Source organism: Saccoglossus kowalevskii, chromosome 7, assembly GCF_978046115.1.
Source record: "Saccoglossus kowalevskii chromosome 7, keSacKowa6.1, whole genome shotgun sequence".
Classification (NCBI taxonomy): domain Eukaryota; kingdom Metazoa; phylum Hemichordata; class Enteropneusta; family Harrimaniidae; genus Saccoglossus; species Saccoglossus kowalevskii.
In genome coordinates this window covers 22,335,860-22,363,582 of record NC_140647.1, presented here as the reverse complement: position 1 = coordinate 22,363,582, position 27,723 = coordinate 22,335,860, and the positions used below count along the sequence as shown (strand labels likewise).

At 35.0% G+C, this 27,723-nt stretch overlaps 1 protein-coding gene across 3 annotated transcripts in view; it reads left to right on the top strand.

The window, feature by feature from the left end:
• LOC102807571 (uncharacterized) overlaps nucleotides 1–27,723 on the top strand; it is a 41,921-nt gene that overhangs the window by 10,280 nt on the left and 3,918 nt on the right. The window contains exons 3-13 of one of the 3 annotated variants that reach the window (XM_085501308.1): nucleotides 2,148–2,286; nucleotides 8,931–9,002; nucleotides 10,657–10,865; nucleotides 15,277–16,799; nucleotides 17,465–17,634; nucleotides 21,288–21,461; nucleotides 21,763–21,835; nucleotides 24,520–24,667; nucleotides 25,067–25,196; nucleotides 26,338–26,609; nucleotides 27,157–27,415. In XM_085501308.1, coding sequence (XP_085357434.1) covers nucleotides 2,148–2,286; nucleotides 8,931–9,002; nucleotides 10,657–10,865; nucleotides 15,277–16,799; nucleotides 17,465–17,634; nucleotides 21,288–21,461; nucleotides 21,763–21,835; nucleotides 24,520–24,667; nucleotides 25,067–25,196; nucleotides 26,338–26,609; nucleotides 27,157–27,415 — 3,169 coding nt within the window. Of the gene's footprint in view, nucleotides 1–2,147; nucleotides 2,287–8,930; nucleotides 9,003–10,656; nucleotides 10,866–15,276; nucleotides 16,800–17,464; nucleotides 17,773–21,287; nucleotides 21,462–21,762; nucleotides 21,836–24,519; nucleotides 24,668–25,066; nucleotides 25,197–26,337; nucleotides 26,610–27,156; nucleotides 27,416–27,723 lie in introns of all 3 variants that reach the window. The other 2 variants (XM_085501307.1, XM_085501306.1) reach the window with 2 other exon arrangements.

Genomic DNA, 27,723 nt, shown 5'->3' with positions numbered 1-27,723 from the left:
AACCATATATTTATATTATATAGTATACATGAATTACTGTAAAATACTTTATTTTCACTTCTTAGAATTAATTTTCGCTATTACAGCAAATATACCATTTTTACTAGTATATTTTACATTCAACTCATCAAAAATCAGTGAAAATAAATTCCATACAAAACACCCAAAAAGTTTATTGAGCGAAAATTAATTCCAACTAAAATAAAGTATTTTACAGTATTACACATACATCATTTAGTTATTGTAAATATTTCATGTTGTACACACTGGCTGCTATATGCCAGTATATAAGTCTGTATATCAGTGTGATTTATGTTGTCTGGTGTGTCAGTACAGTTACTTGTAAATTAGTGTGTGAATGGTAAATGGATGTACATGACCCAGATACATTGCCTAATGCCAGCTTTCTATACTTCGTGTGGGATGTAAGTTCTACACGTGGTGTCATAAAAAAATGTTTTATTTCATTGGCTTCATCTTGGGAGGTGTGAAGTGTACTCATAGAAACTCTACGAACATCATAATTTATGTACCACTCATCGAAACTCTGCGAACATCACGATTTATGCACTTTTGTATCCCTGGGAAACGTGTTTCGAAATGATAATGATTGATGTGATTGTGTTAAAATGCTAACTTTTATGCATTTTAGTATATTCACAATTGTGTACATTGAATTATAATTATTGTAATGTCATTTTTACTGCAAATATTAAATTTTTATCAGGATATGTCTGTTTTCATTCCATCACAATAAAACATTAAATTTATTGATGTAAAGTTTTTACGTACATGTTCTACAATTGAATACTGTCTCGTATATGACATTTACACAATAGCAATTGTATATATATCAGGTCTGAATTCAGATAAGACTTGATTTAAATAAATATTACATTGTAGGTACAACGATGAGTTTGTTTTTATGCATGTCCAGTCCTGATTGATTATTAAAAACACACTGATACGTTTCATTAATATTTATAGGGATTCAGTAGTCATACAAATGCATCTCCACCTCAGTATTGTTCTGTACCTGCTTGCACTCATTGCTAAGTCCAGGGCTGTGCAGTTCCTGTACCATGCTTGAATTTTCGAGGAAAACAATAAAACTTAAGGTGCAAGTGGAATGCTGCCATGCTGTATACATGCACTGTGTCATATTGTTGTACTTCTGTTTTTTCAGATATCTATCATTTGATTGTATATTGCAAAATTTTGCAATGATAATTTAATAGTGTTTGTGATGACAGTTCTTAAAATTCACTGTGACGAAACCCTACTCAAAATTTCGTCGCTACAATACTAGTAATCATTTTCACTGACTCATGATATTTGTTAATTCAAAGCACTTACAGTACTCATTTCATTGTATTAAATTAATTTAACTGCTGAAAACAGTACAGTCTCATGTTTGTCACAATTTTTGAGACATTATTTACAAAATTTGAGATCTGTGTTATAAATTATACATTTCCGAATTTTTTAGAACACAACTTTATACAGATGTAATACTATCGTAGTATAATTAAAAGATAAGACACTTTTTCATAAAAATACGTTTATTGTCACAATTCAACATAACATGAATCTTTTTCTCAAATACCAATAGAATCTTGGTTGCCATAAACTGTAAACTGTTTCAGACTGTTTATTTTTCACTGATGGAAATTTTGAGGGTTCTTTGACATTCATAAAGACAAAATGTTATCAAAGTCGCTGATACTTGATGTCAGAGGACTCCAGAGTAAATTTTGACTACTAGAAAATTTGGCGATCTTCACTGAAATTTGTAAAATTAAAGCAGTTTCATAGTGTACAGTATTTGCTTTATTAGATTAGAGCATGTGCTTACATAAATGACAGATGTCATTCATATTTTAATAAATCTGTATATAATAAATGTAATTTTAGGTTTAGCAATACGTGTTTTAGAATATTGGAAATCTACATGGCATGGGCAGATAATGATAAAATATGTTCACCTGAGACGTTGTGTTCATAGCTCATTCATATGTATGTTTTTGTCGTCATGCTTTAGGGCAGTCTATGTGAAGTGTCCATTATTCCATGCTCTTAGAGTCTCGTCAAATTCCTTTGCTTAAGGTGCATATTTTTTATGGTGATTATTTCTGCTTTGTTGACAGTAAGAAAACAGATGACAATCAATGGTGGGAGTTATTTGATCAGAACACTTCAAGATTTTATTATTACAACGCTACTAGTCAGAAAACAGTGTGGCACAGGCCGCAAAACTGTGATATTATACCATTAGCGAAACTACAGGTAAGTTCAGCGTTTCATTTCTCTTGCTCTGAAATAATAGACGTTGAATATAATGTTCCATTGCCATGTAAAGTTAACCATACTTCGTCACAGTTTACGCTGTGTTTGATGTGGCTTTCCATACCATGCAAAATATATTGTTTGTTTACATAAAATGCCAATGCATGCTTGCCTGACTGTGGCTGCCATTATTGTGGCACTATTGTGTAAATATTTGATGGTGGGAATGTGCACAAATTGGAGTTAATATTTTCTGAAAATTCAACTTTCAGTAATTTTTCATTTCATCTCAATGTTGGTATTCCCGTTGGATTGTTTCATGTTTGTTTGAATTACAGTTGTTTAACACTTTTATCCATGGATGGATTCGAGTGAATCCCCAAATATTTGCCAAAATGCAAGTATATTCAGAGCAATAGTCTCCAAAGCCGCAATAAAACTATAGGGATAATTTCAGAGTATATATTACTTATACTTGGTGAAAATGTGTTTTACAGTAAATAAAAACAAAAAGATTTCTATTTTGTAAGACCGCCAATCAGTCTCGTTCCTTTCACCTTACACTGAATGCAACCCTGGGTTGTTGGTCTTGGCTGTCCTCAATGTTCATCTTGACTGCTCTTGTAGGAAATACGAGAAGGTGACTTCTGTTAATGCATTCATTGGCAAATGCAGCTTGCAGTCAGAACCAGGCACCTTGGCGTCAGGATTTATGAACTTGGCTTCATCCAAGTATGAAGTGTTTTAGGGATCAACCAGTTCATGATTAAGTAGCATGTAAACCCCGCCTTCTCCCTTCTAATGCTATAGGAGGGTTATTTGACTGAAATGTCTACAAATATATGCACGTACTAAACGCAGGTTAGAACTACATCACCACCCATTCTTTAAAAAAAAATTCATCTTGCACTTGTTCAGCCCGTCAAGTTCACTCCAGCATCACCTGTCCACTTATTAATGACTGCATATTAGTAACCTAATTTCCACCTGCTAATTGCCCTGTCTATATGTGCTCTTTATGTATCAATTAATTAATCTGGTCTGAATACATCAACCATTGTATATTGTTTAATACAATGGCTTAAACTTCACAGAGGCATCAAAGGCAATTTTATCAGTTCAGGTATTGAAAATGGGTGCCCTCTCAACTCTAAAGTTCAAACCCCTGATACAGACACAGCTGAACAACCCTGGCAGGGTGGCATTAATGGCATAACATGTATTTGATTATGTTATTACATTGTATTAGAATAATTTGTCTACTTTTTCTATTTGAAGATTGTTGTTGATGAGTTGCTTAGAAAAATACACATTATGGCATTTTGTGTCAAGCCCCCCCCCCCCCAGAACATTGTTGAGTAGTGTCCTTACTGCTTACATAGATAGAGCACAATTACCATAACAATGGCTACTATAGCTGTGATTAACAGATTGCTATGGTACAATTTAATCACAGTGTTGTGATATTTTCAAGGGAAGAACAGAACACTGATATTTCTCTGAAGACGTATTGATTGATTGATTTCACCAGAAAATATACAACAGAAAACAAACAATGTGAGAATGAAGAAAAAAAGGATGTTTTAAATTTTCAGGTTTGGTCCAGGGAAAATAGTTCGTCTGAACTAATCTAGTCCAAGAACGAACTTATTGTATGATATTTTGATAATAAAACTGGTTAAATGATTAAATAATGATTAGAATAATTCGATTAAAATAGAGTTAGATAGGTAGGACTTCCAAGATAGTTTAATACAACTTATAGAAGGAAATGAAAGAAAAAAACAAATCTGATGTGAAAAAAAATATATTGATAAGGTAAAAGGTTTAATTCTGTTTAATTAAGGCTGGGAGTGAGTTCCAAAGTTTAACAGATGCGATATTAGATTGTGATATCACATCCATGTTATACACCTATAGTAACATTGTAAATCTTCTGAATATCATATCCAGCATCATTTAACTTTTTCACCAAATTGACGGTATAATAATTTAAATGCCATGTACGTCTTGCAAGAAAAAAACATTTGTAACTTTATCTCACCTCTTATAAACATTGTACTCTGTAAATTGGGCAATAAATTAAAGTTACTGTTTAAAGTAAACTCGGAAAATTTTTTGCTGTTGATAACCAGTAGGCTATTACAACTAGAGTAGATATGTGGCTAACAGAAATAATAAAAGATCTAAGGTTGATAACAGCAATAACAATAGGTCTAACCATTGCTAACAGCAATAACAATAGATCTAACCATTGCTAACAGCAACAACAATAGATCTAATTTTAGCTAACAGCAATAACAATTAATCTAACAATGGCTAACAGCAATAACAATAGATCTAACCATTGCTAACAGCAATAACAATAGATCTAATTTTAGCTAACAGCAATAACAATTAATCTAACAATGGCTAACAGCAATAACAATAGATCTAACCATTGCTAACAGCAACAACAATAGATCTAATTTTAGCTAACAGCAATAACAATTAATCTAACCAATGCTAACAGCAATAACAATCTAACCATTGCTAACAGCAACAACAATAGATCTAATTTTAGCTAACAGCAATAACAATTAATCTAACAATGGCTAACAGCAATAACAATAGGTCTAACCATTGCTAACAGCAACAACAATAGATCTAATTTTAGCAAACAGCAATAACAATTAATCTAACAATGGCTAACAGCAATAACAATAGGTCTAACCATTGCTAACAGCAACAACAATAGATCTAATTTTAGCTAACAGCAATAACAATAGATCTAACCATTGCTAACAGCAACAACAATAGATCTAATTTTAGCTAACAGCAATAACAATTAATCTAACCATGGCTAACAGCAATAACAATAGATCTAACCATTGCTAACAGCAATAACAATAGGTCTAACCATTGCTAACAGCAATAACAATAGGTCTAACCATTGCTAACAGCAATAACAATAGGTCTAACCATTGCTAACAGCAACAACAATAGGTCTAACCATTGCTAACAGCAATAACAATAGATCTAACCATTGCTAACAGCAATAACAATAGGTCTAACCATTGCTAACAGCAATAACAATAGGTCTAACCATTGCTAACAGCAATAGCAATAGGTCTAACCATTGCTAACAGCAATAACAATAGATCTAACCATTGCTAACAGCAATAACAATAGGTCTAACCATTGCTAACAGCAATAACAATAGGTCTAACCATTGCTAACAGCAATAACAATAGGTCTAACGTCTAACCATTGCTAACAGCAATAACAATAGGTCTAACCATTGCTAACAGCAATAACAATAGGTCTAACCATTGCTAACAGCAATAACAATAGGTCTAACCATTGCTAACAGCAATAACAATAGGTCTAACCATGGCTAACAGCAATAACAATAGGTCTAACCATTGCTAACAGCAATAACAATAGGTCTAACCATGGCTAAAAGCAATAACAATAGATCTAACCATTGCTAACAGCAATAACAATAGGTCTAACCATTGCTAACGGCAATAACAATAGGTCTAACCATTGCCATCGGCAATAACAATAGGTCTAACCATTGCTAACAGCAATAACAATAGGTCTAACCATTGCTAACAGCAATAACAATAGGTCTAACCATTGCTAACAGCAATAACAATAGATCTAACCATTGCTAACAGCAATAACAATAGGTCTAACCATTGCTAACAGCAATAACAATAGGTCTAACCATTGCTAACAGCAATAACAATAGATCTAACCATTGCTAACAGCAATATCAATAGGTCTAACCATTGCTAACAGCAATAACAATAGGTCTAACCATTGCTAACAGCAATAACAATTAATCAAACCATGGCTAACAGTAACAAAAAATCATAGCTGCCAGTGAAAACAGATTTTTGGTAACATCAGTACTCAGTTTATGGCTCACCTGAATATCAACAGTAAACCCGCCCACCCGCCTTGTTTTTATCTGATCTGAGCTGTTATTGTCATTCTAAGTATAGTACTGTTATTTTAATGAGGCCATTACATGTGTATGATTGCATTTTTTCCCACAGTCTACATTAGGTTACTCTGCTGTTGATTACTTGTACCTTTGGGTTTGATAACATTTTGATGCTAAGACTTCTAGTGTCATCTGTTTTTGAGCTCCACTGCCTTTAAAGTTCTATTGTTTGTATAATTTAAACCATATGAACATATAAACAAAAGAATATGCAATATACTTATCCTATGTAAATCTTTTTACACAGAGGCAATAAAGTTATTATTGTTATGAAGTACCATATGCTGATGAACAAAATTTAGTTGTTTGCACGGCAACACATGTTATACTTGTTCGATCTTTGATTTTCCTGCTTAGTTTTTCGGTTTTGGGTTCGTGTGTGCTTGACACAACTATGATTGGAAGTATGGGTATGTAATGCTTGAAGTTCACTCGAACACAGTTGCAACATGGCTAAAAGTGCCATCCTATAAATTCTGAGAGAGAAACTTGATGGATGTACATAACACATAATCAAGAATCTGGTTTTCATCACTAACTATTCCTAATGGAAATTGCTTTGCATTTTGTACATGACATATTTTCTCAAGGGCTTTCAATAACGTAGATGTAAAACCAATGTCTGTAAGCACTGATACTACAACAAATATAATGCAACCAAGCTCTTGTTACCACATACATGATATAAATTACTGAAGCTTAAATATTTATGAAGAATAAATTGGTTTGTTTCCTGTTTACCAATGTAATATTTTATTGTGCTGGTTACATGTAGCTATGTACCCCCACCTTATAGCCACACATTTTGTGTGACTTGTAATAGTGGACTTGTAATAGTGCACTGTGGTGGTCATGAATTTAATCTAATTTGTCATTTTAATTGATTCAACGATTTGTAAAGGGAAGGAACACATAATTTCAAACAGTCATGAAAACTATTATTGCCAAATTCATGAATCCATTAATGCCATGTAAATTAACTACATATGTGTGTAAATGGAACTGTCTGAATTTACCCGCTGGCAGGGTAGACCTTGCAATTAACCTCGTTTTTCAAACTATAAAACCCGCTTTGTCAAACTCTTTGATTAAAACTAGCCATCCAAAGACAACTTCCTTTTCAAGTGGGTGGAAGAGTTAATGGCATATACATTTCCAGTAAGGAGGATTTTGGGGGCCCTTGTGACAGGCCAAACTTTAAAAAAAAATGACAGGAAGGCTAATTGTAGTCTTCCACGTTCCGATGAGTCAGGTCAGTTAGTATTACATACTTACAACAGGAAATGCGTAGGTGTTAATTAATAAAAGGGAGAAATATGGTTAGTCTAGTCTGAAGGGTGGTCTTTTCATGATAGTGCATGCTTACACCTGATTAATTGCACAATATGTAGGAATTCTAATTGACAGTTGTCTGGTTCTCTCGGACAGTCGTTTTTGTCTTGGAGCAATCAAATGTGAAAACTGGTTGCCCATTGTGTCAACCATGAAAATACAAAAATCACATTATTACATAGTTAAATGTGCATTATCATTATATTTATTTTTTAGCTAAAAAAAGAATTTCAACATTTTTTTGTGCATTTGTCAAAAAAAAAAAAAAAGGTTTAAATATTGGGGACACCTACCAGGGTAATATTTTTTCATGTGAACAACCATTTTTTGTTTTTGCCTTTCAATAAAACTGCAATGATGAATGAACAACAAAAGTTTTGCATAAATTTGTAATTCCTTTTAGAGACGGACACTAGCAAAGCATACACAAATTTGTATAATAAAATAGGCTTGCTTGCATGATTACTCAAAGTGCATACTTACTTGTCTTGGACCAGCAATGCAAGTAGTTTGTTGATCAGACTTTTCCTCTGGTCAATTTATGCGTTTCCTACTTTGAATACGTGCATGTATTTTTTCCATTGGTCGTACATGCACTTACGTAGATGACAGATGCGTTTCTGTGGTCAGAATGAGTCATTTTGATAATCCAGTTTACAATAAATGCAGTTGTTAAATGGTTTATATGTACTGGTACTTCAATTGAATATGCGCTTCTAATAGACGGAATATGATAATAATAATCTATTTGAACACAAGAATCAGTTCTGGTTAATTTTTTATGAATATTTGGTTAACAACCATAGGTCATATCACTGCCAATATATTATGTTTACATTTTTGATGTCCAGTATGCGTTAGTGTGATAACATGTCGATCAAAACAGGTTCGCACTCTGCTGTGATAACATTGCCTTGTGAGTTGTTTTATTAACAGGAACACCATTATTTATTTTCAAGTGGAAACGATCGATTCTTGCCAACCAGTCACGGCATACATGCATGTGTACTGAACGCAAGCAAGTGCGACCGCTTATAACAAGTAGTTAAATTTGGTTCAAAACCTGTAATAAAAAAAAAATATTGACTAGAGAAACAGATCATTCTATGAGGTTAAACAATACTACATAAACTTATTAGTATACTATACTTACATTCAAGCGTGGGTAAAAATTACCTTATGCGTAGTAGTCTGTTATCACCCATAGTGACCTTAGTTGTGGTATGATGTGCACTCAGTGATTTTATGCATGTAGCCGCACTATTTGATGAGAGAATGTATACTCTCGATGACATGTTGTTTCTCTCATCCATTGCAGACATTGAAACAGAACACCGAAGCAAGACCAGAAGATCAAACTGAAATTAGACCCCCAAAACACAGATCACAGGTCAGTTGCATGTAGATATTTTTTAAGGGGTCATCTCAAATTATCACAGGGATTTTATTTTTGTCGTCTATTCAGGTGCTGCATGCATCGCCATTACATGTGCTCGTTTTTCTGTGATGCTATATTGTGCCAGGAAAATAATTCTCTCTGTCCACCTGCCAAAAAACATGTACCAGGATTTTTTTCAGGTAAAGAATATGGAATTACATCAGTTTCTAGGTCATCACCAATGGCAACAACTTTAACATGATGCATTATGAGGTGCATCCATCATTTTGTCTAATCAATGTCAATAGCAACAAAATGAAAAAAAAATTCCTCACCACCTCATTTTCAAATTCCAATACAAGTAACCAATTTATTTATTTTCCTGGCCTTATAGCCGAAAAGCGCATCCTGCACATGGGTTCACTGCATGATACATTGTACATGTGTACAGTGCACAATATGCATGCATGCCCTGAAGCTTGATACTCACGTTTAGCATATGCATGGATTCTCTTTTCCCAATCAAAATAAGTGATCATTGCAACTTCAGTAACAAGTGGTGTGCTCTAATGAGCAAGGTTCACCAAAAAAAACATTTTATGTATAATCATTCACCCCTCTTTCCTCCATACCTGAAAACAGCATTTTTGTTGACTGATTGAAAATGAAAAAAAAAACATCACTTGATTTCAACTACGAACATTAAAAATCTTACTACCAAATGAAATAGCTTTAATTTTTAGGGGAACTTCATTAATTTGAGAATACCCCTAAGTATTATGGCAGTTTAATATGCTACCCAGTAAGCCACATTCATTAGTTTGACGATACTTGTCAATGGGTAGCCTACTCATGAATAGAAATATCCTCAATTTATCTATATTGTAATAGTATACTCTTGGTTAATACCGAAACTACCCCGATCATATGCCCAGCAGCCTGAACATGTAAAATCAGGAAAATTAGAGGGTGGACTTGACGATCACATTTTTGGCGTTTCGAAAAGTACTACTCAAAAGAAATATGGATTACTTGACTTCAGTATTGCAACATCTGGGTTCATCCTGAGTAAATAACAGAATAGAAAAGTTGCGAACCATGTTCCGCACGTTCACCCACCATACACTCTGAAATTAATGCATGTTTTCTTGTAAAAGCAGGAACCAAACTCCCGTACCAATCATGATTATGCAATGAAATACACTTTTTACATGCATATTTTAATAAATGTCATCGACGTTCAGGATGTCCTCATCTTGTTAAATGTCTAAAAACAGAGGGGTGGGCTTATACTCAGGGAGGGGCTTATGCTCAGGGAAGTACGATATAAGGATATTGACTCAATAAAAATGATATATTATGACTTTTGGTATACTTTTTGATATCCAGAACAGAAATATTCCAAAATATTTTGTTCTTTTAAAAACCCACACAAGAATACTGATTCATGTTACTATGGAATCTTCTTGATTGTACATAATAAACGAATTAACATTTCATGTGATTTATGACCAACTTCCTCAAAAATCACACTTAAGCCTTTATGTTTTAAGTCAGTCAGACCCACTCAATCATAGACACATATGCACCCTAATCAGCAGCATTCAGTACTTTCTAGCACATTATCTGTAAAAGAAGTTGTAATATAATTCAATTTATTCTTTAGAAAAATGAAAAATCACGACACCATCACAGAGACCACAGGGACAAGAAAGAAAGGAGAGAGAGGAGGGAGAGAGAAAGGGAGAGGGAACTTCGAGAAAAAGAACGACAGAGAGAACTGAAAGAACAAAGACGACGAGAAGGCATTGAGAGTCCATCTTTGCCGCGAAGAGCTGCAAGTAGTACTCCACCACTACAGAGGAGTATTGATAGGTGAGGGTCATCAATGCAAAGTTAGCTTTCTTTCTACTACTGGGAGGTTTTACGGCTGGTAGGCCCTTATTTGGGGTTCAAAATTTTAAAAAATGATCTATATTTACCTTGCCCGTACCATCAAAGATGGAAGGGAAAGGTATATTAAGGGAAAAATTTTGTCCGGCGTTGTCGTCGTCGTCATCGTTGTTGTCGTCGTCGTCGTTAATAATTGTTATTGTGTGCATAATAACTTTTCTAATTCTATTTCAAATTTTATCAAACTTGGTCACCTTATTCATCAGTATAAAGTCTTCCCTGAGTTTGAACAACAGATGTCCTGTATGAAAATATCATGCAAAAATTGAGAAAATTTGATAAAATATTTTGACTGTTTCTACTTGACTGATCACTGGTGATACAAATCAAAGGTCACTGATCTCAGTGGAAATATGCATTGTTGTATGTGTTCAATGAAGCAAATGATTTATCTTGTAATAATATCCTTGGTAATGTATCTCAGAATCCCATACTGGGTTTCAAAACCAACTCATGGAGAGATTGCACAGTCTGATACACATGTGCAAACCTACCAATAAAATCTTTACAGAAAACAAGATGTCAGAAAATCAATATAAGCACTGCTATGAACTGGGTGCCAAACTTTGATCAAGATCTGAAGCTAATAGAAAATCTGTTTAGTCAAAAGTTGTCAAATCAAAAACAATACATAAAAAATACATTAAAAGCAAAACATTTCATCCACATTTTAAAAAGAAAATTATTCTAAAATATATGTATTCTGTATTTGACAAACAGTTCATTCGACAAATGAAAACTCACAGGAATATGTTTCAGCTATTAGAACAGAATGAGTTTTTATAATACTAGTTTAAAAACGCACTTCAGAGATTGCAGTGTTTGAAGATGTAGTTTCTCAGAAGGCAACAGTACTGTTGACTTCTCCCTCCACTGGACACCAACTATTTAAGTTGATTTGCATACAAAGCAGAGCTTGCAACATGATAGCTATTCATAAAGGGTGTTTTTTTTACTTTTCATATAATACAGTAGTCACACAATGAGGCAGTTCATATTTGTCTCAGTGAATCATTCATTTTTGACAGACACCTGTACAAAATACTTGAACTAAAGCCAGCTAAATTTTTCTGTTATCTTGCATGTTTTATGAATTTATTCACATCTAAATGCAGCACTTTTTTTTGCAATGAGACATTTGTTTTTATTCTAAAATATCTCAATTACTTTCAATAAAGCTGGAAATTATGTTCCTTAAAATAATTAAACAAATAAGGCCCCAATGTTTTTGTAAGATATTTACATCTTTTAAGGACATTCGGTAGACTGATTCCCCACTGTTGGTTCAACCCCAAAACTTGTTTGTATTCAAAATTAATTATGACAATGCATATTTATATTGAAACAAACTATGATAAAGGGAATTATATTATATAACAAAGGGCAAGAGTTCAACTATGTTTTCATTGAAAAATCCACCTACGCCAACTTTCAACTCCGGCAGTTCGACCACCTAAAACGAAAGATACTATTGCAGAAGCTAATCTAAAATTTTATACATTTTTTTTTCTTGCTGGATTAAAAAACCTCGTGCGACAAATACAATTATTTTGTTTCATTTTATTAGTATTGAAAGTATATTCTAAAATAATAAAAACAAACTCAACTGCATTGCTTAGTAGCAAATGATCGTGGTAGCGCAATCCGGTCATGCTGCGTTTCACAATTGTCGATTATTACCTAGTAATGATTATATCATTGAAACCGTAATAAGCCATAGGTGTTTAATACGTAGTCACTAATTGGTTAACCTCCGTCTGCGTGGAAAACACCTTAATGTTCTATTTCCATTTTAAAAGTTAAACGGTAGTTCTGTTCTAGTTTTTAGTTTGTGCGCAACTGTGTGAGTCAGTTAGTTCATCATGTTTTATGACGTTCTACAAGTTATGCAGTGTTCTCCCCAGATTCTAAGCCAAGCATCGCGGCTAATTTACATAACAATACATCTTATTTGCATAATTTTGTTTGCATAATAATTAGTTTCCCCAACAAACATTATAACTGAGTAAAGAAGAGATACATATCTCATATATTTTATATCATTTACATTCATTGTGTTTTATGTGTGCATCAAGTCAAATAAAGTTTGAAATAGAACAGGAAAGAAATGGAAATACTTATAGCCAGTCAGTAAATATATTGTTTATCCGTGGAGGTAACTGGTTCATCATTATTTTGTGTACAAGTACAGTCAGTTTTAGTGCCAATGTTACTGTCAGTTTGTTAAATTTGTAAAATCTGCAAGATTGCGGGTTATCAAAATATGAAGAAATTAATAAATCAATAATGACATTTTTTTCTACAACGGCATTTCAAAACTTAAGTCAGCGATTTTTCATTGATCTATCTATTATTTGTGTATTGCTACGATCACCGTAACATTGTCAGTTGACTGCATTGCGTTGAACGGGTATTCACCGCTGCTGTTGCAATCATCGGTCCCTGACTTTTATGTTTAAAAATACACAAACTTAGAATGTTTGCTTAATTAAAACGATTCATTGATGATTAACTTAGAAATTACATCAAAATCGCCAACGAAATGTTGTTTTTAAACATCGCGGAAAAACATGCACTCTGCGCCGCCATCTTTGTTACCTCAATCAAAATCTCCGTTGTAACCCAGCATGCATCGGTTGTGATGTCACTACATGCGTTACGTCGCCTTAGGGTGGCCTCATTCTGGTGTTCCTCGGTAATGACGCACTATGAATGAGGTATTTCTAGAGGTCAGGGTTCGTTTTTTCCTCGTCCGTCTCGTCTGCAGTTGAATAATTTTTACTTCGGTTTATTTACAGTTTTTTTTTTCCAATGCGACTTTATTTCACTTGTTTTTTTAATTCTTGGTAATTAGTGTCACTGGCGATGAAGTAGTAAAAACGCAATTAATCGCAGTGCAGCAACTCGGGATAGACCATCCCGACGCAATGGGCAAATTATTACTACCCTAGTATTTTGGGTTTGCCAGCTCCGCACCCTTGATAGACTTGGTAACTTCTTATAGACTTCCGTTTTTATCACTGTTTTTGTAAGGCTAACTATGTACAAAGGCGGGATTACCTTTCGATCAATACATGTTATTGTTTTAAAGATGTGCTAGACGAGGCTGACACTTGTAAACAATACAACGTGAATAAGCATCGCGGGCAGGATTTCAAGGATCGCGGGCGAAACAAAAGCGATGCGGCTGTTTGTCTAAGCGACGCGGGCCCGCAGTGCTTGAAAGGCCTGGGAGGAACACTGTTATGTATTTATCAGAAGTTTACACTTTCGTTTGAAGAGTTTTGTTCGCAAATAAATGAAGTTTATGTAAAACAAGTGACTCGTGAGAGTTCAAGTTTGAGTTGTTCCGCTGAAATCCTAACTCAAGTTGGAATGTGGCCAACCAAACCTAACCACAGATTATATTAATGTGCAAAAAATAAATTTGTTGAATTGTTATGAAATGCAAATAAATTTCAACTTATTTCATCGTAAGCGAATGATTCCGATCGCATTTTCAACGCTCGATGATGTAGAAATGAATATCCGCCATGTTTTGACCTGGATGGTGTTCATTGACCTGACATGTCAAATCGCTAATTAACCAATGAAAACGATGGATGATGACAACATGCTCAAATTACCATAGCTCATTTAAATATGTTGATGTTATTTGCCAATGCTGTTGCATGATCTTTTGGCTTGGAGTTTGATGGGAAAGCGGCACGATTTGTTTTTAAATAAAAAAAATAGTTGCTTTCAAAAGATAAACTGAGCATTTGAAGAATAATTTAACATTGTTTACATCGATAACAGCTCATTGTCGAAATGAAGCTTACCCATTCACGCTAGTTTCAATAAACATCAATACTCTTGAATAGGCATAAATGAATAATAACTGAATAACCAGCATGACATTTGTCAGATTCATGACCATTTTCATTCTTGGAAAAAACATTGTTTTATTAATGAAACCCTGTACTCCCATGGTGCATCTCGCTTTTTATACGCACAAAGAATGGTGACATCATAAGAACTGAAACACACAGAAGGATGACATCATGAGAACTACAACACAACCAATGGTGACATAAGAACTGAAAAACAAAGAATGATGACATCAAAAGTCTTAATGTGTAAATATTCTTTTCTTGTTCACATAAGTGTGATGCACCGTGGAAGTACCACAACGTCCATAGAACTTCAAATACTAATTGTTCCAGCTTCTTCTCTTCAATTATACTTTCAGGATACAGTATCCTGTGCACATTAGGTCTCTGACCCTGCGCCGAATCATGGTCATGACTCATGTTGAATCTCAGTTTGTAACGTAATGCTGTTTGTTTTGCAGGAGAACCAACGGATCACATGGTCACCATCATCACTCTCACCACCATGATAAGTCTGAAGGCTCATCGACCACGGGCGGTTATTCCACGATACATTCCTACCCGGATAGAACTGATAGTCAAATGTCATCGCATTCCTCCCATTCTAGTCAATATTCCTATCCAGAACGAACTGGCAGCCCTCTAACCCATAGAAAACAATATATGGACAGTCCTAGATCACGCAGGAAAGGCTCAGCGGACTCTCAGGCTCGCTATGCTGAAATGTTAATGCACAGGGGTTACACAGAGAGTCCGCGGAGTCGGCGGAGGGATTTGCCCACTGATTTGCAGGTGATGCAACGGCATCAACGCTCAGGAAGTCAGTTAGCTCAAACAGCACAGCCTTCGGAAATGATGCCACCAGCACATCAGCGGAGTGCGAGTCAGCCGGTGTACTATGATCGACTAGAGTCACCGACATCATCACAGCCATGTCAGCAACATATGAATCATCAGCAACAACAACAGCTGCAACAACAACAGTTGCAGCAACAACAACAACAACTGTTACAACAACAACAGTTGCAACAACAACAACAGTTGCAACAACAACAGCAGAAGCTTCACCATCATCATCAGCAGCAGCAGCAACAACATCAACAACATACACACCCACGTCAACACAGTGCCGATTCACACCATTCAACTCGCACCACAGAGTCTACGCCGGTTGGACTGTATTCTTTACAACTTAAAGATGGACAATTATCTCAGATCACTCCACAAACTCTACAGCAAGCACAACAACATGCTGCTGTTGCTGCCAACTTACAGCGGACCCAGCATTATGTGCAGCAACAGCAGCAACTGTTACAGCAACAGCAAATGTTGCAACAGCAACAAATGTTACAACAACAACAACAACAACAGCAGCAGCAGCAACAGCAACAGCGACGACAGCGGCGGGCAAATCCACCCCAAATAACATTCCCTCTTCCCGAGTATGAAAATTTGCCCGGAAGGAAAGAGGAGCCAGAAGATGCTGATTATTTAAAACTATCTTATCAACAGCAGCAGATGATGCGACAGCAGCAACAGCACAGAATACAGCAACACCAGCTGTACCAGGAACAGCATAGACAACAATTAAAACAATTCCAGGTGCAGCAACAGCAGCTGCAGCAACAGCATCATCAGCGAGAGCAGCAGCACCGCGAGCAGCAGAGTAGGGAACACAGACACCAACTGTTACAACTTCAACAGTCACAAAATCAAGACTTTCAAAGTCTTCAGCATCACCACCATCATCACCATCCAAATCAGATTGTTTTGTCTGATCATCTGATTATTCAAAATGCCCATGGTAGTCCCGCGACAAGACATCGACGTGTGGCTACCCTACCTCACTCCAGCACGGAGGAGAGCAGAAGTAGTCCCATTAACGGAGAGAGAATAGCGATAAATCATAGTAGAGATAGCAGCCAGGCTTCTCAGAGTTCAGCAACATTTTCACCCAAAACTACTGGTAGTTATGATTCTGATGGTAAGGAAACATTTTGATTGTTAAATGAATGGCATCCATCACTGAACTCTCAATATTAGGTGATGCATGGTAGGAGTGTAGGTAAAATGAGAATAATTTATTCATTTATATATAATAATGTTATGACATCAGAAGCACATCCCCAATATGAAATGTGACATACCTCTGTCATTTACATAAGTGCATGAACTTTTAATAGAGCAAATTGGGAAAAGTGCAATGTTTGTATCAACTTATAATTTCTTTGATTATGTTTGACATATGTTTTTGGGTTAGAAAATGTGTTTTTTTATGTCTGTCAGTTTCTTGTAATTTATAATTGTTTTGGTCATGTATACAATGTATGTTGATGCTGGATCATTTAACTTGTTATCCATGTCAGGAAAGCTTGAACTCAACAACTTGTCTGTTTCATTTACGTTTGCCAATTCATGCCATGTTGGCAATTAACCCTTTGGGCATTAAAGTAAACTTTCGTTGCCAATCACTAAATAAGATACGTTTCATTCTTCAGAGAATTTTTTTTTCTCCAAAATTTGATCAATACATGCAGCCAATAGAAAATTGAGTCTGATCCAAAATGCTCAAAAAAATTAAAGGAAGATATTCAAAAAATATTTGAAATGTTTACAATCAAAGGCTCAAAGTATTAATCTTACTCTCAGCTTCAGGAGGTGCAGAGGAGAGCAGCTTAAATCATAGTCTGGACTATGAAAGTGATTCTGTGTTAGCAGCGCAGTCGTCACCGAACACCGCAAGGGCCCGTGCCGAAGCACTGCCGCATGATTCCTTCCATGCATCGCTGAAAAGGAAGAAAGCAGACAAACACATTGTGGTAAGCGGAGGCCAGTTTGAGAAGAGTACGTCACTGCAGGACTCTTTGCATCAACAGCGCCCTGTTTCCATGGTAATGACAAGTCGTTCTGAGGATTTGGTAGTAGCTAACCCTGCAGTTAGTAGTCTAGATCGGCAGGTGGGTAACGGGTAGAGGTCATGGCGACCCAGATGGTGTTATTTACTGGCTGTCGTCGTGTCTACTACTAGCTGCATGCAAGTACAGTGGTAAAAATCCATGGTTATATTTAAGTTGTTATCTTGGTGCAATTTGTATTCCCACACATGTTTGCCCGTTCACCATTGGAAGGGTCAAATGGTTCACACTGTTCATTGACTTCAATGTGTCATATGCATGTTATATAGTAACGTTTGCCTGTTCACTGTTCTTGTGCAATAATGCATGTTATAAATGTACATGCACTGGTCTTGCCTTTCTATTGTTTCTACACTTGTACAATGTTAAACTTATAACACATACTACTTCTCAGTTACTTTTTGTTTCGTGAACTAAACTAAGTTTTTGGTATACACAGGGATTGATATAGACAGTTTTGTTTCACCAATTGCCAAATTCTAATCATTTCCCATAGGCTTTGCCAGTTAATCTGTAATTAGTTTTTGCCTTATTCTCCATACTCACAAGGCCCTATAGTTTAATCAGCCGATCATCATCAATGTGAGTTTCTAATCCCTGACTCAATAATCCTTTCATCTAATCTACATTCATACACAACTTAGACTATGAATATCTTTTTGGAATCTTCCACCTGATGCTTTCCCAATAATAGACCCAGCCTTCATAGATTCCACAAAACGTTCTTCATGATTGCCCACATTCAAAAAATGGTGGAATCTGTTGATCTATTAGTGGCATTGATGACTTGTCAGCTCATAGGACACTATGGCTGGTAAACTACTGCCCAAATATCATGTCAGATCTCAGCTTTGTACTGAATCGATAAAATGTTCTAAAACATTCGCTCACGATAAAACATTATTCCTTAATATTTCTTAGCAACCAGAAAAATACAAATTTTTGTATCAAACCATGACTGCATGATAAGCAATGCTGGATAGAACCTTGGAAAAGTAAATCATTTTGTGTGTGTTAATTATATCATTAATTAAAGCCTAATTTAGAGTCTAACTATATTTCCAAAAATTTTTGAGAACTAAAAACAACACAATTCTGTGGTCTGTCAAATTTTGGTAACGATTCAATTAGGAAAATCTGTCAAATAATTAGATGGTTGAATTTTAAAGGGGGGAGGGGTCAACAAAAGATCGCCCACCTGCCAAAACCATGCCTCCTGGGCAAGGTTTTAGATGGGCATGCATGGTATTGAACAAATGGGGTAAACGATTAAAAAATATTCATAACATTTTTAATTATATGAGCCTAACATTTGAACTACAGGGGCTATTTTGCATTCAGATAGGAACACCAAACACATCCCTCTAACAATAACCAATAACACAAGACATTGTAATTGTCCCTTTAGAGTAATTCTTAACTTTGTGAAATGATTTTTGACTCCCATGTGCGAAGCACAAAATGGGAGTCTTTGCAGTTAGTGTGTCTGTATGTGTGTATGTGTGTATGTGTGTATGTGTGTATGTGTGTATGTGTGTATGTGTGTCCGACTGTTCCACTGCTATCTCAAGAACCATACATTGGTTTTTGATGAAACTTGGTGCATAGATGCTCTGGGCCAATGCGCAGATTTGATTAGGTTTTGGTAAAAATCCATGCTCGTTAATTACCTAATTTGCATGATAATTAGCTAATTTTTAGCTGTTCTATGACTGTTCCACTGATATCTAAAGAACCACTCATTGGATTTTGATGAAACTTGGTACATAGATGCTCTGAACATATGCGCAGATTTGATTAATTTTTGGTAAAAATCCGTGCATATTAATTACCTAATTTGCATGATAATTAGCTATTTTTTAGTGGTTCCATGACTGTTCCACTGATATCTAAACAACCACTCATTGGATTTTGATGAAACTTGGTACATAGATGCTCTGAACTAATGCTAGGTTTTGATTAGTTTTTGGTAATAAGGTCGTGGCCGAGTTGTAACTCAAAATCTAAACAAAGTCATCAATCAGTGAGTATTATGACAAGCAAAACAAAACATCAAGACGCGGAGAAGAGGTCAGCACAAAACTAATAGGTCAAAAGACAAAGCTGTCTCGCACTACCTAGGAAAACTTGTGAATGTTCGAAGTACAGGTACCCATTGGACAAAAGATACATGGAAGTTTAGCAAACGATCTCCCCGACCCAGTGCAATGTATCCGGTTAGAATCAAAGCTCACGTGTCCCTTATTTGAGCACCGTACCGGTGATTTGAGGGACCAAATTCTGCCGTAAATTCGCCCTTGGATTAAAAAATATAATGGGATTTAAGAAAATAAAATGGGACTTTTAAGGTGTATTTTGGCGTCATTTTTCGGACATTTCAATCAATCCTGCCGGCTAAAATAGAGTCTAAGTTTTACCGTAGTCATTGACGTCTGTCTATTCAAGAGTACACGTGTATGATTTTTATCGTGACTAGCGTGAGCGGGTAAGCTTCCTTTCGAGAATGAGCTGTTATCACTGTGAACAATGTTAAATTATTCTTCAGATGACCAGTTTATTTTTTAAAAACAACTAATTTTTTTATTTAAAAAAAATCATGCCGTTTTCGCATCATCCAGCTTTTTGATTGGTTAATTAGCGATTTGACCTATTTGACCTAAGAGAACATGGCGGATATCCTACAGCATCAAACGTTTATACGAGACCGGAATCATTCGCTTACGATGAAACTAAGTTGACTTTTATTTGTATTTCATAACCATTCAACAAATTTATTTTGTGTACATTATTATAATCACTACTGAGTACAGTAATAATCAACAATTCAGAAACGCAGCATGCCGAGATTTTTGTGTTCGTTTTTATTTGAAACTTCGTTTATTTAGAATATATTTTCGTTACCAATAAAATAAAAATCTCTCAGTCAATCAGAAACCCGGATTCATGCCTTTGAGGAAGGTCCCGTTTGAACGCTCACATCGGTTTTTTTTTCGTTTGGGGGAAAACTAAAACTGGTCGCAATTTTCGAATAAGAATGAGTCGGCAATTTTTAGTGGAGTCGAAAATTTGGAGGTAAATAAAACACCGAAACCCGGCAAATAAATAGGCGGTCAAATTTTTAGAGGGGTCGAAATTTTGGAGTTTTCGCGGTGTTAATTATTCCATTTCAATGAAACTTAGTACAAAGATGCTCTAGGACAATGTACAAACCTAATTAGTTTGGGGTAAAAATCTGTTCATATTAATTCCCTAATAAGCATAATAATTCATAATTTTTTGGTTCTGTTACATTGCGCAGACCTCATTAGTTTTACACTCAAATCTGGTCATATTAATTTTCTGATTTGCATAATTAGTTTTCAGCTAAGTAATTTCGAATTATATTTAATGTGTCTCCAATACTCTCAGCACATGGGAGTTCTTTCTAAGCTTTCTTTGATTCTAATTCATTTGACTTTTGTCTGAATCTGGTCATCAACACCCCAGCCCATAGCTGTGTTGCCAAATAATGCCATGGTTAAGTTAATGTGATATTTTGTGTTTTTCTGTTTATATAGAGACATGGTACTGTACCCGGTGCCATGAAAGGTGGTACCACCTCCATGATGCTGGGCAAATTCCGCAAACCTTCCTCAGAAAGCGATCTTGAAAACTTGGAAATTCTTAATAAGCATAAAAAGGGTATCTTCAGAAAGAAAGTGTCCATTGGAAATCTGCTTTCCTGGTGTAAGGTAAGAGATTTGAGAATAGTCCTCAAATGCATTCATATGTTTTTGACATTGCAAACAAATTATGATAGAAACACAGCCATGTTCAAAACATGTAATTTCTTCAAATCATGCAATATATTTCAGGTTTTCTGAGAGTGATACCAGGGGAAGCCTGAAATATTTTGAATTCAACAAATTAATATGTAAATCGTATTGTGGGGAAATTGAACAAACTATATAAATATTTGTATCTTCACGTACTACTGTGTTGTGTACCAAGAAAGATTACGCTCACATTTCATATGCACTGTGTTATTTTCAGGAACCAATCAAGAAACCCATGATTGTAACTAATGAGAGAACTGTTAAAAAAGAAGCAGTGGAAGTGTTCAAACATATCCTTTGATAAATGTCATTTCAGTTTTATTAGCTCCGCTGTCGACTTTGTCGAGCGGAGCTTATCATATGAGTGATTGTCCGTTGTCCGTGTCAATGTTTTACTTTTTCGACTTCTTCTTCAAAACTACAAGCCTGAATGCTTTGATACTTGGTGTATATGTACCTTGGGTAGACCTCTCTCAGATTTGTTCATTTCATGATCATATCTTCAATTCTCTAATTTTGGTGAATATTTTTGTCATTTTTGGTAAAAAGTGATATTTTCGACTTCTTGTTGAAAACCGCAAGTTCAATTGCTTTGATATTACATATATACTGTAAAATCTGTATTAGAAACCGCGGCTTCTATTAAAATGGTACAATGCAACAGAGGGCATGCGGCTTCTAATAGAGCATCTACACATATGAGAAATGATGAATTTTTGGTTCTCAATTATTCAAGAAAAATGGGTGCGACTTCTATTAGAGATGCGGCTTCTAATACAGATTTTACGGTAGGTATTACATGTGGACCTCTCTCAGATTTGTTCATTTTGTAATGATATCTTTAATTCTCTAATTTTGGTGAATATGTTTGTCATTTTCCGTAAAAAGTGATATTTTCGACTTCTTGTTGAAAACCGCAAGTCCAATTGCTTTGATATTATATATATAGGTACTACATGTGGACCTCTCTCAGATTTGTTCATTTCAAGATTCATATCTTCAATTCTCTAATTTTGGTGAATATTTTTGTCATTTTTGGTAAAAAGTGATATTTTCGACTTCTTGTTAAAAACCGCAGGTCCAATTGCTTTGATATTACATATATAGGTACTGCATGTGGACCTCTCTCAGATTTGTTCATTTTGTAATGATATATTTAATTCTCTAATTTTGGTGAATATTTTTGTAATTTTTGGTGAAAAGTGATATTTTCAACTTCTTGTTAAAAACCGCAAGTCCAATTGCTTTGATATTACATATATAGGTACTACATGTGGACCTCTCTCAGATTTGTTCATTTTGTAATGATATCTTTAAATCTCTAATTTTGGTGAATATTTTTGTCATTTTTGGTAAAAAGTGATATTTTCGACTTCTTGTTAAAAACCACAAGTCCAATTGCTTTGATATGACATATATAGGTACTACATGTGGACCTCTCTCAGATTTGTTCATTTTGTAATGATATCGTCAATTCTCTAATTTTGGTTAATATTTTTGTCATTTTTGGTAAAAAGTGATATTTTCTTCTTGTTAAAAACCACAATCATTTATGGTGAAAAATGATATTTTTGAATTCTTGTTGAAAACAGCAAGTCCCATTGCATTGATACTATGCATATTGTTCATTTTCTAATGATATCTTCTGTTCTTTAATTGAAATGTGCATCGCTAACAGCGGAGCTATCTCAGCCGAGAGGCTGCTTGTTGGTAAAAAGTGATATTTTCGACTTCTTGTTAAAAACCACATGTCCAATTGCTTTGATATTACATTTATAGGTACTACATCTAGACATCTCTCAGATTTGTTCATTTTGTAATGATATCTTCAATTCTCTAATTTTGGTGAATATTTTTGTCATTTTTTAGTGAAAAGTGATATTTTCGACTTCTTGTTAAAAACCGCAAGTCCAATTGCATTGATATTACATATATAGGTACTACATGTGGACTTCTCTCAGATTTGTTCATTTCATGATGATATATTTAATTTTCTAATTTTGGTGAATATTTTTGTCATTTTTGGTAAAAAGTGATATTTTTGAATTCTTGTTGAAAACAGCAAGTCCCCATTGCATTGATACTATGCATAATGTTCATTTTCTAATGATATCTTTTGTTCTTTAATTGAAATGTGCATTGCTAACAGCGGAGCTATCTCAGCCGAGAGGCTACTTGTTTGTAAATCAAATGATTATCCCACACATCTGACTGATAGATTCATGTCTGTGCATGAATGAATGTGTGTGTTTGTTGGTATCTTGAACATGCCTGGACCAATCATGTTCACACTCAACGCAGACATCGTACATATTGGTTTACATATCCACATGCATTCGTTTCATGATCTGATTCAATGTTATCGTAGTGTTGAAAATTCTACAAAAATTGCATTTCCCTCCCTATTGGAACTAGATTGCCGACATATATAAATGAATTACATTCACGCTTGGTACATACATTACGTGACATTCAATCATAATCATAATGGCTGTTTGGTACCATTTTATTTTGAAGAATGTTGTCCCAGAGCCACATCTTAGATATGCCTTAAAGTGAGAGGGTCGTCACCTGTGCACGCGTGGGTATTGAGTCCCAATCGATGATATCAACACGCGCTAAAAACACAAAGTGAAACTTTAGGTGATTACAATCAGACTTTACATAATATATCATGTCACACATATTGACATGCATTTATTTCAAGGCTTATACCTATTGTAGTAGAGATATAACATTAGTTATTTGTGAAATCTACTATAAGATTTGCCAGAACCTTTTGTCACATGCTTTGAATGATTGCATTTACCTGTTGTCTTAATATCTATTGCATGATGAACTTACAATGAAAACTGGTGAGGACTGTGTCATGTCTTGTCATAACATAACTTGTGATGAACTGATCATGTACATCATTCGTCCACATCTCAATTTTTGTTTACTGGATGTATTTATTTATCTTAACTGTAAACACTGATTCAAATGTACATGGGTGATCGTAAGAGTAAGCTGTCGGGCGATGCAGTGGCTTTAGACTTGACCACACGTGGCTGGAGTACATCGGCTATCAGAGATGAAATGTTTATCCAGATATGCCGACAAACTACAGACAATAAACGAGAGTAAGTATTTTATTTCATTTGGATCACAACCGTAATGTTGCTGTTTGTATATAGAATAGTTATGTTGTGTTGGTGGTGACTACAACACTCACCACTTTCTTCATCCTGTCTGTGTTTATTTACAAACTACTTATGGATTGATCTCTGTGCGTCAATGCATCCGAACCTCTATCTTAGACATGCCTAGACCGATTACATTCAAACTTCACACATACATCATGCATAATATTATTACATATGCACTTCAATTAGTTTTGCGATCTGATTCAAGATGGCAGAATGGCAGCCATTTTTGTACCGTATATAGAATAGTTATGTTGTGTTGGTGGCGACTGCAACGCTCACCACTTCATCCTGTCTGTGTTTATTTACAAAATAATGTATTTTTTTTCTTGACAGTGATAGTCTTGAGAAAGGCTGGGAGTTAATGGCAATATGTTTAGCTTTCTTTCCACCATCACCTAAATTTCATTCGTATTTAGAAAGTTATATTTATAGGAATCTTAATCAGTGCCATGACACAGACAAGGTAAGGATGTATTCATCACATTGCTGTCTATAGTGCTCAATTTCAATAGTAGAAAATCGTGGGGGCATGGTGTGGACTATATAATCATGCAGTTCACATGCAATGGAAACTAGTGTTATTATGTAAAAATACCAACTTCCTTCTCAAATGATTGTGAAAATATATAACTTAAGTTAAATTTTACGTTTGATTTCAATCCTGTGGAGTTTCTAAATTTTTTGGCAGTTTGGTTTAACACCACGAATCATATGATAATTTATGCTAATGAGGCATGACGCCTAAGCAAGTCAGAAGACGTGCATGTGCCTTCATTGGCTGCTATTGATGATCTGTAGATTGTTATCCAGAATTTCTGCAAATAGTGGTTCCACTGTATGATTTGTTTTTCTTTGTGTACCGTTCAAACATGTACAAGATGCTCATGTTTAACATGAAATGTGTCACTTGCCTTTACCATATCAACTGGTGATATTTAGTCCCATTTCGGATGCAGTTTGAAAACAATTCATGGATTGACCTCTGTGCGTCCATGCGTCCTATATCTCAGACATGCTTGGACCTATTATATCGAACACACACATACATCATACATAATATTATACATATGCACATCAATTTGTTTCACGATCTGATTCAAGATGACCGAATGGCGGCCAATTTTTGTACTGAAAAATCAAAAAGCATTTCTAGGCTGTTTACAGATAAATTTTGTACAACCAATAGTTGCAATACTAAACAATGGTAGTAAATAATTAGCTCCTCAAATTCCTAAGTACATAGATGATTGTTTTAAAATCAGGGAGAACAACCCAAAAAAAAGTACTACCAGCTGCCTCAAAATGAATAAAAACATTTACTTTCATTTATTATATTTTATTAATACCTTTGTTTTATACTCTTTTAATCTCATTTAATTTTTTTTTCATTGCTATACCTTTATTGTATTCTTCAATCGAAGTCCCATAGAGGATACGATAACAATAAAGATGATTATTATTATTATTATTACATACTATATAACTTCACACTAAATATCATAACTGAATGATATTCAACTTAGTCATGTGATAAGCAAATTTCATCATCAAAATTTAATTGATAACATTGAAATGACCTTCAGCTCATGACACTCTTTTTACAGGTACAAGTGAGTCATTACGCTTCACACTGTCTCAAGCAACTTGTTAGGATATCATTGTCAGGAGCTAAGAAAGGCCTTAAGAAACCTACAATAGAAGAAATTGAACAAGCCCGTAACTCCATCTTCAATCCCTCCATGTTTGGTAACTCATTAGAAGAAGTCATGGCTTTACAAAAAGAGAAGTTTCCGGATCGAAAACTGCCGTGGATTTTACAGACCCTGGCTGCGGAGGTTCTCAGACTGCACGGCGCTCAGACTGAAGGCATTTTCAGGTCAGATATCTGTACATGCACGTACCCAAAATTGTAAACTGCTTTAATTATGGAAAGACAAATTTTTGTGAAAATGAAAAGTTGTCCTCATTAAAGTAATTAAATCAAATACTGTAAATGCATTAATTATTCACTAGGTTTTAATTTTGCTATTTTCGCTGATAAGTAAGCTGATGTAAACATTAAACATATATTAAAGCTACTCGCGTGCACACACATGTGCAATTTTAAACACGACTACCAAGAGATGCAAAGTTGCAAAGAACATCTGGTCTTTGCTGTCACCATTCAAAAAATGTCACAATTTTTCCATGATTTTGATCAAAATCTGCAGCTGGTGAGAAAATATGTCTACTTGGTTCAAAATTAAGAAAGAAGTTCTAGAAAAATACATTAAAATGTGCAAAATATTGCATCAAAATATTGGCGGAAAAAAAATTGTGTTTGTAAAACACGTGTCTACTATTCATGCTAGTGTGCATCATGCTTCCTTACTTTACTTTACTTGCATCTTAACTTGTTAATTATTCATCGTGTTGTTTTACAGAGTACCTGGGGATATAGACGAAGTGAACTTACTGAAAGTAAAAACCAATCAATGGATACAACCTGAATGCAATGATCCACACACGCCAGCATCTCTTCTCAAACTCTGGTTCCGCGAACTCTACGAACCGGTTATCCCTAATAAATTTTACGATGACTGCGTTGACAACTACGATGACCCAGAAGAAGCCTGTAAAGTTGTTGACTCACTGCCTGAAATCAACCGATTGGTGCTACTTTACTTAGTTAGATTTCTGCAGGTAAGCGTCAACGTTGGCATCGCTTTAGTCACAAATAAACTAAAAATTGTCACCCTCATATTTATTTAACATACCAATACAAAGTAGTGTAATTTCTCTGTAGCTTGTTTAGCCTTGATTCATTCTAAATGAATGAAAAAAAATTCTTTATTTGTCTGGCATTGCAATTGTAGTTGACCGAAAATTAACAACAGTGTCCACCAGACTAACGATGTTCAGGAAAAGGTGTTGATGATTATGTGATTATTGATATGGTTTAATTCTCATTGGTATATGAATTTTTAATTTTTTAATTAATACCTATGAGT